The following is a 14,840-nucleotide window of genomic DNA, read 5'->3' on the forward strand; positions in this document are numbered from 1 at the left end:
CAGACAGCAGGTACCCACACTAAAAATACCAATTTCAAGAAAACCATAGGAAACCCTGCAGTAACAAAAATCTATTTGTTGTGTATGCCTACTCGTTTCTTTAAAAAAAAAATAAAAAAATCAAGCATGATATCTTTGTTTAAGGAATACTTCACCCAAAAATTATGTTTTTTTTTTCAGTGTAAATACATGTGTCTGGGAAGTACTGAGCATATGACTGGAAAAATGAGACTTGGATTGTACTGCACGAGTTGTGCGAGGGTTTGTAAAAAGATGTTTTGATACAGTTTTGCTGCTGTTAAAAGTGGTCCCCAATCAATCAATTTAACATGTTGGAGGTTTTTTGTGAAGGCACGCGAGAAAAAACAAGTTTCCTTCACAAATTCAAGGTAACACAGCATAACTGATTTACAAATGGTCATTTTGTGGGTGAAGTATTCCTTTAATGCATTTCCATATTAAAGGGCACGGTTCTCTTACCACTTCATCCTCAGACCAGCACTTCTCTATCAGCTTGGGTACGGGCTTCTTCACCAGACGCTGGAGAGCTTTTCCTGCATCATAGCTGCTCTCGTGAAGCTGAGGATCACAACAAAGAATCATCTCATCATTCTGATTATAAAGCAATGCATAGATGAATAACTAGAAAAAACCGTTTACTAAGGTGCCAATTTTCTTTACAGTGACACAAGAGGGACATTTTGAGCTGCACTGACACATTTTATGGAGCTGATTTGTTTTACAAACAGACTTTACATCAAGGAGTGGCTGAACCTTTTACTAGAGATCTTCGAGCGTCAGAGGAAATGCTCTGCAAAGATCCGAGAATCAGCCTGGAAATAAACAACGCGGCGACAAAGGCAATCGCCGTGCAGCTTTAAGCCCTGTGTCGCATTCAATTGGGAGAAACAGGCAGCGCTGGAGCTCTTTCTCTGAGAATAAACAAGCATTACTCATTGGAATTGCAAATAGAGAGGAAGGTCGAGAGACAATGACCTGCCCGCTATGTTAATTTTCCAGTTTATAGAGTCGGAATATAAATGCCCTGTTTATGATGATTCTAATCTCTTTCTTGTGCTTGATTCCTCGGTATTCATTGTCAATGTGACAGACAAATCTCTCATTACGCCTAATGTATTGTACGCCTCTGAGGCTGGGTTTACTACAGGGGGCTACTCTACTGGCTCAGGGGCCTTATCATTGCCCATCACTGCACAGCTGCATCACAGAAAAATAACACTCTGCGATTCAAACGTAACATTTCATTGTTTTTTTCTATTGTGTGTACTTGGTTTTCTTGTGGCAGACTTGTTGCATGGTTACTTACAGTGTTAAGTGCGTTTAATGTAGTGTCATCTCGAGAGGCTGCTAAACACCCGTCTTCTGTTGAGCCTCCGTCGCACATCCCTGCAAAGGCAGCCATGCTCCTGTGGACACAACACACATGAAATCAGCATTAAAACAGCCACAGACACCTGGTTACTGAGTGGTTGCTAAATCCCTTCACTGACTTTAAAATTATATGTACAATTCATACAAAATAATAGAGATGTGAAATGAAACTCACTGATAAGCTAGTGAAAGCTTGAGAATAAGGCCCAGACACGAAGCAAATCGTACTTTAAAATGTGTTAATGATTTGAGAAAATAAAGAGCATATAATATGTAGTAACATTTATAACCTACAAAACTCCTAAGACTAACCAAAAACCTAGAGACTAAACTAACCTAATGCTAACTACTGGTCCTAAGTCATTTATTCCATCAGCCTAAACATTGGTTTGATAGGTAAGACAACATAAATAGAAACACATGACAGGTGGAAATAACAGTACAATGTACATGGATATGAGTGTAACTGGTTTCGAAGTGTAGGTAATTGAATAAAATGTCTCACGGAGGGCTGCAGGAAAATGCATAATATGCAATAACAAAGAATTTGGCAGCAGCAATATTACTGTGAAATTATTACAGATATTGAAGTGTGCTCAGTTCTGCTTTTCTGCTGATCTTAGTATCGTGCTAAAATACAACAAACTACTTGCTAAAATTTAAAAAATGAAAAGGAAATTATCTCCAACATTCTTTTATTTAGGACTGCACTGAATGAAAACGGCACCAATGAAAAAAATGAATGACATTTACATTTTAAAGTGCAGTTTTCTACTGATACTCTCTTTCAATTAACTTAAAAAATCCCTGAGTGCAGTATCACTGTCTTTCACCATGTGTTTATCACACAAGTTCAGACTGCGATGACAATAACATAGCGACAGATTGTGCAGCACTATGTCACAGACATAGTAGTAATGAAACAGATGTCTATAAGCAAAGGTCACCTCAACAGATTTTCCTCTCATTTACCTCACTGTAAAACCACTGACAACTAATTATAAATGGTATCTTTCATGTACACAGATAAAAAAAAATTGCTGGCAATGCAACATAAAATTAAACAGGTTCAGGAAAAACAAATAACAAAATGTGTCCTTTATAAACCAAAAACTAGCTACTTTGTTGATTACTTGTTTGTCATTTTTGAGTTAAAAAACATGCTTCCAGATTCTCACATTCGAGAATGTGCTGCTTTTCCAGGTCTTATACAGGACAGTAAATTAAATAATTTGGAGTTTTGGACTGTTGGTCAGACAAAACATTTCATGATGTAAACTTGGGCTCTAGTTTTCTGACGTTCTATAGATCAAATGATTATTCAATTAACTGAGAAAAAACTGGCATATACAATAATTAATATAATTGCTTTAGGTGTGTTTTTCTTCCCTACACTGCAGTTAATGGTATTTCTATTTCTCATTAACTTATGATGAGGCATGCAAGAGGCATATATTAATAACGATCTTTATTACACTGCGGTCAGTGCAATGTTTTGTTGCCCTTGAAAAAGCACATTTGATATTTCCTACTTGTTTGAGCCAAGAAAAAAAAAAATGCTTTCAAAATTTTTACCAAGCGAGGCTTTCACATTAAGGGTGTTATAATGCACAGTATATTTACACTAATGCAACACGATATGGGTTTATATAAAGCTGGTAAGCTCGAAAACAAGTATGATGGATAAATATAGACTTCGATGGAATTTCTACAACACTGTCTGTCACAGTGACAGACTGTGATTAATTACACTGTGGCCCCCGACTACAACATAACACAGAAACCTGTTAACACGTATCACTTTCACTGCAACAACATCTCAGGGAACACTGATGAATGAGTTTGTCCCATGACAGCTGATGAAGTGTAACATTAATAAGTAGCGTTAATATACCACTCCTGAGACGACAAACATTTAGAGACATTTGGTTTGACTGATTCTGGGTACAGAAACAGGTTAATGGGACAGAGTGGAAGCTACTGCTGTCCTGTAGATGTTTTTATGTTCACTGATGGTGAGTCTTTGATACATTGATATTTTTTAATTCTGGATTTTATGCCTCTTACACTCAGATCAATACAGTGAGGGCAAAGGACAGTTTGGGGTTACATATATTTGAACGAACTATCTTTAACCTCTCTTGTGATAGTTTTCCCTTGAACTTGTAGGTTAGACCTTGTAACCCTGCCAGGTCTGAACTCCTGGGATTCTCTGGGCTCACCTTGCGGCTCTGAGGTACATGAGAAGATCACAGTCATTGACCCCTGGCATCCAGACCAGCTCCTCGTTCTCGGTCACGGCCTGGCCACCAGGAGAGGGGAAAGGCTGCAGCTCAGGGAGCTTGGCCTAATTAGGTCCAGGGAGAAGGAGAGGGACAGATGGTGTCACACTACAAATAGCAAGCAAGCTTGAAAAAAATATCAGCTTTCAACTCCCTGTCATCAACTTTTCACTGAGTGGCTGGCTCGGGGCAGCAGGGACAAGTTACACTCACAATAATTCAGTACCCTATCACAACACAGAACTGCAGGTCTCGGATTTCTTTCTTTCTTTCTTTTTTTAAAATATAAAGACAGAGCAGATTCTCCCTAAATGTTGAATGTGAAAAATGGCCACGATATAAATAACTTACTGATAAATCTAAACCGAGCAGCACCTCCGAGGCTGAAAAATGAAGCCAGTGTGCAAGTTCGAACAACTGCAGTTCCTCTAATGGACACTTGGGGGTGGCTCCAAAAGCGAGTCGATCTCCATAGACCCCCATTTCAAAATGCCCAACTTTACAGCAGAACTAAACATGTTCACAGCCTGGTACAAACAAAATATTTTGTTTTCTAAAGCTAATTTCCTTGTTCTTGACATCCGACAGGGGACAAATTTTTATACAACTCCCCTGCTTAAATTTTATTAAGGCTTAAAGTTACACATAATTGAGGGTGTGGACGCTTTGAGTGAGGAGTCAGATCCACTCCTCCCTCCTCCACAAATCCACCCTCTTGTCCAAATATGATCACTTCTGGCTCCAAAAAACCCCAAGATGTCAACTGCTAAAGTGGCAAACTCAAGGCTTTTTTTTTTACAATCTATGATCTAAACCTGAAGCAAGTTTGAACAGGTATGCACAGCTATGACACAAAGCTGCAGCACAGTTTCATGGATGGCAGATGAAGACATTACTGTAAAATATCATGGAAACTAAAAGCAAACTTCTATGCAAGTTGCACATGTCAAATTTAAAGGATCTTGATTCCACCAGGGTTTATTGAAGAAAGTGTTCAATTCTACACTGGCTTCACTACCTGATAGGATTAATGGTGTATTTTTGTTTTAACATTTAGAGCATTACAGCAAAAACTAAACTAGCATCAAATATTTTGTGAGAGAAACTTTGGTAAGGTGGCGTGGTGTGTCGTTATTATGCTACTACATCTTAAATGACAAGTGATGCCATGAATGAGACTAAATGGTATCTATGAGATGAAAGAAGAGTTGTCAAATTTTAGCTGATTGTGTGATAATAGAAATTCACCTACACAAGAAATCTCAACAGCTGGGAGATGTGTGCTGCACAATGACTTACTTGGTGACTGGGTCCCACTCGGATTTCCCCTTGTGTGCTGTTTAGTCGCCTAAGAAGAGACAAGGGGAGCAGATTGAAACAAAATATTTACTTGGCAACGTTTCAAAGCTAGCTGAAAGAAATCTGACGGCATTGTGCCTGTTGAATCAGCTAAACATCTGCACAAACTACAAAGTCACAACTGGGTATCACGACTGACTGAAGCTTCAAAAGAACATGTCAGAAAACACGAACTGGACAAGATCAAATACAGTGCGAGGGGGACAAGGGCTGGACTTTCTATTGTGGACATCTTTACAGGCATGTGAGGAAAGTACACAGTGTGTTATTGTGAAAAGCAAATAAAGATTTGAGGAGAATATTCCTGGTCGACTGCTCCTGCATGGCAAGCTGAGCAGAGCACATTTACAGGCCTGATATTGTGGATGCAGCAATAAAACAGAATCCCCTAAAAGGAGGAGGAGGAGGAGGAGGGGTGGAGGTGGGGGGAGCTGGCTCTGGATATGCAGGGCGAGCGCCTCTGAAAACGGCTGCTGGTACAAATGTTGGTAGCCATAGCAACTGCAATTTAATAATAGTGTTCCGAATCTCCAGCTGCAGTGGATTAAAGAAAATGACAAGATGTTCCTTTTGAAAAGCCTTTCCCTCCGTTGCCTAGGTAACAGCGCCAATTTTCATACAGCCGAGCGCGGGGCGGCCCAGAATCTGTCAGCATGATTTGCACCCAGAGAAGCTCGCACTCCATCATGGAGACCTGGCGGAAACCTGAGAGGCCACAGCCCTCTGGTCTCTTTACAGTCCTCCGACCACAAAACACTATGACGGGTACGTGTTTGACCCAACTCCCCTTTCCCCCCTCTGAGACAGACCTCCACCTCCTCTCAAGACAGGAGAGAGCGATTAGAGGAGTAATCCATGGTGTTATGAACTATGGCTGACAGAAGCACTGGCACAGACGGTATCAGCACAGGCCAAAAAAGCTGCAGTGAATGACCCGGGGCTTGCCAGGACAGTCTGCTGCTCCAGAACATGTCGAAATACTTTCATTTCATTTTGTTGCAAACATTGTCGGCGAACTAAATGTAAAGCTATCGGAATTTGGCAGCCTGCGAGAGCCTGCAGCGATGAATAGTGGTGATAAAGATAAAGTATGATAGGTTCCTGCATCGTCAGCACTTCAGAATACATTGTAAAATGATTTCATAACACCTGAATCCTACTTAAAGACGTATTTCTTGTGCATTTATTTCACCTAAAGTTTTAGAAATACTCATATTGCATAGCGTAGAGCTAACTATTCTTATGGGCTTATTAGAGATTAAAAAGGCTTTAAACAAAGAAAGACAAACATGGAGTGGAATGTCTCATATAACATACTTATGTACAGATATGCTTTACATCTACAATGTTGAGTGGTCATGACAAATGAATGTCTGCACGCAGTCTACCAACTACGAAAAAATTAATCTGGTTTGTGTTTCAGCAGAGAAAAAGTTCCACAAACGTGTTCCTGACAATGTGCAGTCGGCCAGGTCCATTTGGCAGGAGGCAGTAAGGATGACAAATGAGGACCTGTGCACCAGAATAAGAACGGCGTCTGAAGACAGCCATGTTTTACTCTCAGGCAAATCCTGAGAGCAGACGGTCGACATTCAGATGGAATGCAGCACAGGTCCTGAGAGAGGAGGCAGAATACAGATGTATCGCAGCGGGGAGCTCTCAGGAGTTTCCATAAAGACTGCAGGTATATTTGAACAGAAACAGCAAACAGAACAAGCAAATATGGGATAAAATTAGGGCTACGCTAGTACTAATATCTCCAGTAAAAATAAGCATGTTTATAGATTTAATTTCTTGCAGACAAATCTGGAAAAAGACTCACGCTAGTCTTTTAATTATCTGACTCTTAATGTAGATAAGAAAGGCAAACAAGCATAGTCTGAAAGTTATTAGTTATAATTCAAACTTCCTGTAATAATCTTTCTTTCTTTTCCTCTAATAAGCTGCACAAAGCCTGTTGCCTAGCACAATAAACAGCGTAAAACATGGCCAGTTGTTAGACGCCACTGGCTCAGATCTATCTCAGCATTAGCACACAGTCTTGCCAAATAATTACAGGCTTACTTATTAAACCCAAACAACAACAACGTGACAGTCTGGTCAACTTTGTGTGTGTGCAATCAAGGATGGCCCCGCCCCCTCCATCAATTTCAGCCAATCACGGCGCGAGTCTGTGGCACACTGACATAATTGCAGCACAGCAAAAACAGACCCAAGTTGAGGGTATTTAACTACCATGACAAGCAGTGTGTACACATCGCAGCTGGTCGCAGGGGTGAGCAGAGCCGGCTGAGCTTTGTGTGCAGAGCAGCATTGCTCCATGCGCCATGTCGTCTCGATAGTAAACAGGAGCTGCAAAATGGAGCCAGGGTAGCCGCTCCGGGTATAATAACCGTCATATGAGCACACTGGGTGCACATTTATCAGCCTCATACTCACGCATGCATCGCAAACACTATGTATTTATGGGGATTCTGTTGGAAACGTGTTAATAAAGGCGTGATACGACGGTGCATCCATTACGGTAGCGCAAACGCGTAACGGTATGTGCTCTGCAATGACAGCCTCTATGCCCAACAGCATTCAATCCTCCTGCTCCTGACACAATGTGCACACTCGCTATCTTCCTCCCCGACACAAACACAGCCGGTTAACACAATGACAGTGATGCGGACAGCTCGCAAACATCACACAGTTGGAATGCGACTCGTGAAAATAAGACAACACTCGCGCAGCGACTAATAACGGCACGAGAAAGCACGAGAATATGAGCGCACACCTACCTCCTGGGACTGAACAAATCGTCCATTTCTGACATCGAGCCCTAAGGTTGGGTGGTGACACTGTGTGTATAATGCTCGTTGGAATTAACTCCCCTCTCCCACCTATTTCTAGGTGCTCAAAATGGAGAACCACGCATTCGCTCCGGAGAGGTATTCACTGAGCTTGTGCTGTGACCTCAGCCTGCACGTACAGCGTCGCAAGCTCGGCTCGCTCCTCTATAGACACTACTGAGCATGTGCTGCGACCTCACACAAGCGCACACACGCACAGACACACACGGAGGCAGGCAGACACGCATGCAGGATACGGAATTCATCTCTCCTCGTATGTCTGCGCCATAATAAACAAGAGTGAAATTGCAAGGCTGCAGACAGCCCGCTCAGAATACCAAACGAGCGGAGCAGGGAGGGGAGGAGGAGGAGAGGAGGAGGAGGAGGGGAGGGAGCGGATGACTGAGACTGAACAGGGCCCTGAAGGAGGGGGCTCCCAACTGGCAACCCTCGGTGCCAATAACAGGGACAGCTGTCACTGCAACACGTGAGACACTCCAATCACCATCAGTGGATAATAACAATCACCAAATTTGCTCGAGCACCTAAATGAATTCAACAGCTCACCATGTACAATTAACCATCCAACACGTCCCACATATTTTTCCTATTGGGAATATCAAAATGGAGGATCAACTGATGAGGAGAAAATTAAATATCACAATATTTGTTGCTATTACAAATTATTTGTATTTATTGATAAATAATCATCAGTAATGTGGATATAATGACTAAGTTGTTAAAGGCAGATGATAGAACAGCAAGAACAGTCTGGTAAGTTGTGACATTTACATCACTATATTGTAATGCAGCCTTTAAAGGTTCAGTGTGTAGGATTTAGGGGGACACGGGCAGAAATATAATGTATCATCAAAACTATGTCATTTTTAGTGTATATTCATTTTCCGTAACTGCTTATCCTGTTAAGGGTTGCCAGGGTGCTGGAGCCTATCCCAGCTGACACTGGGCGAGAGGCGGGGTACACCTTGGACAAGACACCAGTCTATCACAGGGCTGACACATAGAGACAGACAACCATTTACACTCATATTCACACCTACGGGCAATTTAGAGTCACCAATTTACCCAACATGCATGTCTTTGGACTGTGGGAGGAAGCTGGAGTACCTGGAGAAAGCCCACGCTGACAAAGGGAGCAAACTCTGCACAGAAAGGCTCCGTTACCCTAGGTTCGAACCAGGAACCCTCTTGCTGTGAGGCGACAGTGCTAACCACTGCACCACCATAGTGTATAATCACCTGAAAATAAGAATCGGCTTCTTTTTTTTTTTTTTTAAACTTAGAATGAGCTGTTTATATCTACATAGGAAGCGGGTCCTCTTCCACAGAGTCCGCCAGGTTGCACTGCCATGTTTCTAAAGTAGCCCAGAACATTCAAACCAAACACTGGCTCCAGATGGGCCCATTCACGTTTTTGCATCGGCTACTGTAGTTAGCAGCCCCTCCACTACAAAAAAAAAAAAAAAAAAAAAGATTTATAATGTAAAACTGTTTCATTTAGTTATTTTACGGGTTTACATCACTGAGTCCATTTGTTTCGGGGAGGAAGAGACCTCTGCTGATAATTTGGCTCTTGATAAAAACCTCCTGATCATCGGGATCTTAAGTTATCAGAGAAAAAGGTGAGCACTCATTAGCAGGAGCTGGGCTAGCGGCCCATCTCTGACAAGTCAAAGGGTGTCAGAGAAACACTGATTTGTTTGTGAAACTAGGGGTGTAAAAATCACCAGTTTCATCACGATATTATATCGATTCTTTGGAAAACAATACAATACTTGCCAATATCACAAACTCTGCCATGATACAGTGTCGATTCAATGCAATTAAGGAGCCTTCAATATGAGACGATATTATCTGCCCAAATAACACCATCAATTACAAAAGAAGCTGCTATCCCTTTCTTTTTTGTTTTTAGCCATAAAAGGTAGAAACAACACATAAATGATGTAAGTAACTGTACCTGCTTAAGTGCAGCAAGGTTAACTTTAAAGTGACTCCACTAACATATTACACAGCACATGGGATTAAGTTAACCTTCAGGGCTTTCTGTCACAAAGTCCTTACTGAAAGAGAACTTTTCATTTTCACTCAAACCATCATCTGTTTCATAACACATCTGGTTTATCTGGCCCTGAAGGCAAACGTCTCCCAACAGCCATAAAACATGGCTTACTAACATCATTAACATAAGTATCACATTCAGCTCAGTATGAACTGTTCGGTTCAGAGACAAAACAACTGGTTTTTTTGCTAGTGACCCATTATTAGCTTTAGCATGTTGACATAGCATAATTAGCCTGGCAGCTAGCGGACATTTTCCTCTACTCATAGCTTAAAAATTAATGTAACGTTATTATTTTTCTTACTCACTGATGGTTTAAGTCACTGTATCACCTGACAGGACAGCTTGGTTTAATTTCAGCCTGCACGCATGTTTCTTCAGCCGAACATTGTTGACACAGTTCAGCTAACTTTGCTGTAGTGAGAAGTTAGCGCAGTCAGATGGCCGTCCAGGCAGGTAATGTTACGTCATGTTTATCTCGTGACGACAATTTGCTCTGTCTGTTGACCTGTTTTTTCCGAAACCCAAATATTTCCACACTGCTGACGTATTCACGACTAAAAATAATAAGTAATTCACGAGTTTGTATCGATGATACTGGATCTTTGATCACTGACTCTATATATCAATCCAGACCAATGGATCACTACACCACTACGTGAAACTGCTTTATTCAGTGTTTCTACCTGTTTTAAATCACCAGGTTCTTTTATTTTGGAGGGGAAGAGACCTGTGTGGTTAATTCAGCTTCTGGTAAAAACCTTCTGAATAATGACCACTGAAGGAATTCTAAATTTTTGTTGGTTGCAATCTGCAGTCCTCACTGATAGATGCCACTAAATCCTCCTAAATTGTACACACTGTTCTTTTAAATCCAGTTAAAGACAACACAATACTATGCTATCCAAGATCTAGACAATATCTAGTTTCATATCATGATATCAATATATTGCCCAACCCTATGACCAACAAAGCATAAATGATACAAAGGTAAATTAAAGGTTGAAGTGTTTAAATATTAAAATAAAGAAAAAAAAAAGCCATGATATTTTTTCAACTGTACTGTTATATTTAAATAAAATATCTGCTGGCATGAACAATCCCTATTTGTCCATCTTCAGACGTCATTACACTATTACAAAGGTTATTTAATTATTTCACAATGTGGCCAGCTGAGCAGGTATAACAAAGACAACATATAAAAAGCCTATTTTAAATCAAAAGTCAAATTTTGAGCACATCAACACCAAAATCCCAACTGTGGGGAGACGGTGTTATTGTAAGTTAAATAGAGAGTGTCATTAAAATACATAGAGTAAGTCATTTTTTTTCCCACAGCAGACATATTGACTTGTCACAGTAAGGCTGGCTCTATTCCATGTAAGCAGTGACAGTGAGCCAGCATCCACAATAGCATCAACCTGAATTTAGAGCTGCTAAATGAAATTCAGCCATCACGTACTTTATTATTCACACCTGTGCTTTGCTGCTGTCACATGACAAAAGGTCTTCTAAGAAAATGTCCTTTCATTCTTATCAAACAAGTGACTTAAAACACAATCAGTGAGCTTCTTGTAGACTTTTCTAATCTTAATGGTAATGTAAAAGATCGGTAATTAAAACTTGACACGTAATTTGACAAATATCGACAAACGCCTCGACAATTACAAAGCCATGGGGGGCTCATTCCCCATAATTACACCACATTAGGACCATTCTCTGTGCACTGATAACATTGACAGCAGTAATGAGCAGAAAGCATCATTAGACATAACACTAAGTCACCAAAGCCCAAAAAAGCACAAAGCTCATGTGTAATGACACAGAGAAAAACGACTTGTTCATCTGCTCTCCTAAACATGATTTTAATAGTATTTATGCTACTGCTGGGTAATACTGAGAAAAGCAAATATCCAAATATTTTTACTCATTCACTGAATTCTATAACGTCATAGAAATTTGATTTTGCCTATTGGTACCATCAAACACCATTTAATCCTACTAGGGATATATTATGTGGTGATTAGTGTGATATTACGTAATACCATCTTGTGTCATATCATTTTATATCAGTGTACTGCTCCCCAATAAATGAAGCTGTAATCTTTTATTGCAATAACCTGCCCATAAACTTTATGGAGGAAACAATTAGTCCATTAGTCAAATGGACATAAATTAATATTTTGATAACTGATCAGTCATTTGAATCTAAGACTGTACCGAATAGTTTGAAGTTTCAAAGCTCCATTCATAACGCTGACATTTGTTGTTGTTGTTTTTTTTTGCATGTGTATTAATTTGGTTTAAACCCAGTATTTCTGCACAGCGGCAGACAAGTCAAGACTTACCCGCATCGGCTCCACGAGAGCCCACAGCAGAAAGCATACTTGTAAAGACTGCTTTATGTCCTTGCCCGTTGCCAGGCAGCAAAATCTACATTGGCATGTATGCAATATCTATTTTATTAACAGCATAGCCAACTTTCTGTGACATGGCTTGTGTGTTAGTGCATTTGACTTGTGTGTTTTATCTGTTTTTACTTTCTATTGCTGCTCTGCATGTGTGAATGTAATGCTAATCTGTGTGTTGGTGCTTCGTGTAGCTTGCATGTCTGCTTGTGCAAACATGCTGTTTGTTGTTGTTGTTGTTGTGTTATTGTAGTGTACTGATGCTCTGCTGGTGCTTGTTGCTTTGCATGGCTTCTGTCCTATCTCGACAATTTCTAATTGCTGTAGTTAATGCTGTCTTTGTCCTGTGAATTATCCTGTGCTTTTTTTTAAAAAAAAATGTTTTTATTGGTTTCAGAACATCTTGCCAAAGACTGCAGTTGAAAATTAGCCAGCTGGCTAACACTGTCACATTTACAGAAATGTTGATCAGTGTGAGTTGTCCTTATAAATAAATAAATCTTAATCTAAATCTAAAACCAAGCCGGGTTGCAGCTGCAGTCTAGCACCAATCTAACAGCACCATAAATTACATCAATAAAGTTAATTTATTAAAAAAAGGGTAAGGTAATTTATTCTGATGAATAACATTGTTCTAACTCTGGATTTTGTTGGAGTATTTTTTTTTGGTGATGACAGACATTTGAGGTTTCACTCAAAAACCCCAAGAGAAGCTTTGAGCGTAAAATAATAAATTCGGTAAAGCCCTTCTTTAAGTAATAATGCTAACTGTTACTTAGTTTTAGATTTTCAATTGTGAGCTGCTTTTATTTGTTTTATGTGAAAGTAAACCGAATGTTTTTGGGTTGTCAACTGTTAACTGGTAAAAACAAGGAAACTGAAGACATGAACTTGTGCTGAAAAAGTAATGATGTGCATTTTGCACTGTTTTCTGACATTCTAGACAAAGAAATAATTGATAAATGAAGAAAATAGTCGTTGGCTGCAGCCCTATTTTAATTAAATGTATGAGAGTTGTGGAGAATTAACATTTGTGACCTGTGGGATGCTTAAATAGGGGGCTGAATGAGTGGAAGTGATAAGGACAAAAAGCTGCTCACCTGGTCTCTGGGTTATATCCGAGGATATAGAAAAAGGAGTCAATGCGGGCTTTGAACTCCCTGGCAGCAAAAATGTCGGAGAAATGGGAAATGTTGCATTTCCCCCTGTGAGAGAGAAGACAGGCTTTATTAGACAAAAACAACCACATGACAAAGTGATCCCCGAGCAGGAGCAGACGTGGCCCTAATTAGATGCTCTTGGGGTGCTCGCCTATTGGAGGTGACAAATACAGCAGCAGGTATGTAGAGCCTGTCAGTGCCTGCTGACTTTGCGGTGAGACATCACGCTCTGGCTACTGAACCCATAAACACCAGCTGAACATGTCAGTCCTGCCTCGTCTGCTGCAGCTGAGGCGTGGGAGACAGACACTGCAGAGATCTGGACAGGAACTCAACCTGTGCACGGTCACCCCCCCATGAGCAGAGAGGGCTGAGGCTCCCACATCTTGATACTATTTCCTGTTTCCAGCACCCTGGTGTCTGGCTCTATCTAAATAACAGATATCAGAGGCATATGGAGCTGGGCTGCCTCGCAGAGAAACAGTATCTTCCTCCCCCTGAAAAGATTAAAGGGCGCTAAGGAGGGCTGTCTTCGGAGAGCTGCGGCATTACAGCATCCCGCTGGAATTCTCTCCCGTTTATCTAAAGCCTGGAAAATAAGTCAAATCAAAGGGCGCTCTGTGTAGAAGAAGTTGCCGCTAATTTGCCCTGAAATCAGTGGTTTCTGGGAGACATGGCTTTGACTGCATGCTGCTGTGCTGCTCACAGATGGTTTTGGTTAAAGAAAAGGGGAAGTGAGAGAGGTGGGAGGGGTGGTCAGACAGGAATGGATGAAGAGGCAGAGGCAGGAACACAGAACGAACACAGAATATCTCATTTCAGACCAAGAAAATGATAAAGCCCGTGTTCCTTTCCCCTGACATCAACCATAGACAGAGTGAGTGCCATCAGTTTGACTCTGGAGGCTCATGTTCTGACAGGTGTGTGTATGGGGGAGTTGATGCACAGCCATTTCAATCAGTGTTTTAATGCGAGACAGCTTGAGGCATGTGTCTCATTTATGGCTTTGCATCTTTACACATCTGGACTATTTTCTACAGCACCTGCTCATAGCAGTAAAATATTCTATATCATCATTCATTGAATTAATAGTACAATTGATGAGATTTCTTTTAAAGTCGGCTCAAGGACAGCTGACAGAATTGAAGCAGTAATGCAGAACTATTAGTATTATGCCTCCACCGTTCAGAACAGACACATCAGGATATAGTACATAGTATAAAGAGTCATTCTCCTGTCTCCTATTTTACAATAGTGGTGTTTCCATTTAAAAACAGATGGTGTTTGTCATTAGTCTGTTTGAATATACAAACACAGTGCTG

General features: G+C 40.7%; 1 protein-coding gene across 8 annotated transcripts in view; it reads right to left on the reverse strand.

Annotated features, from left to right (window-relative positions):
- The window catches only part of rerea (arginine-glutamic acid dipeptide (RE) repeats a), a 148,190-nt gene that overhangs the window by 30,549 nt on the left and 102,801 nt on the right, over positions 1 to 14,840 (reverse strand). For 5 of the 8 annotated variants that reach the window (XM_050063908.1, XM_050063907.1, XM_050063910.1 and 2 more), the window contains 5 exons: positions 13,459 to 13,563; positions 4,974 to 5,022; positions 3,615 to 3,739; positions 1,328 to 1,427; positions 481 to 579 (listed from right to left, as the gene is read on the reverse strand). In XM_050063908.1, coding sequence (XP_049919865.1) covers positions 481 to 579; positions 1,328 to 1,427; positions 3,615 to 3,739; positions 4,974 to 5,022; positions 13,459 to 13,563 — 478 coding nt within the window. Of the gene's footprint in view, positions 1 to 480; positions 580 to 1,327; positions 1,428 to 3,614; positions 3,740 to 4,973; positions 5,023 to 7,816; positions 8,096 to 13,458; positions 13,564 to 14,840 lie in introns of those variants that run through there. The other 3 variants (XM_050063912.1, XM_050063911.1, XM_050063913.1) reach the window with 2 other exon arrangements.

The sequence above is a fragment of the Epinephelus moara genome, chromosome 16 (assembly GCF_006386435.1).
Source record: "Epinephelus moara isolate mb chromosome 16, YSFRI_EMoa_1.0, whole genome shotgun sequence".
Taxonomy (NCBI): domain Eukaryota; kingdom Metazoa; phylum Chordata; class Actinopteri; order Perciformes; family Serranidae; genus Epinephelus; species Epinephelus moara.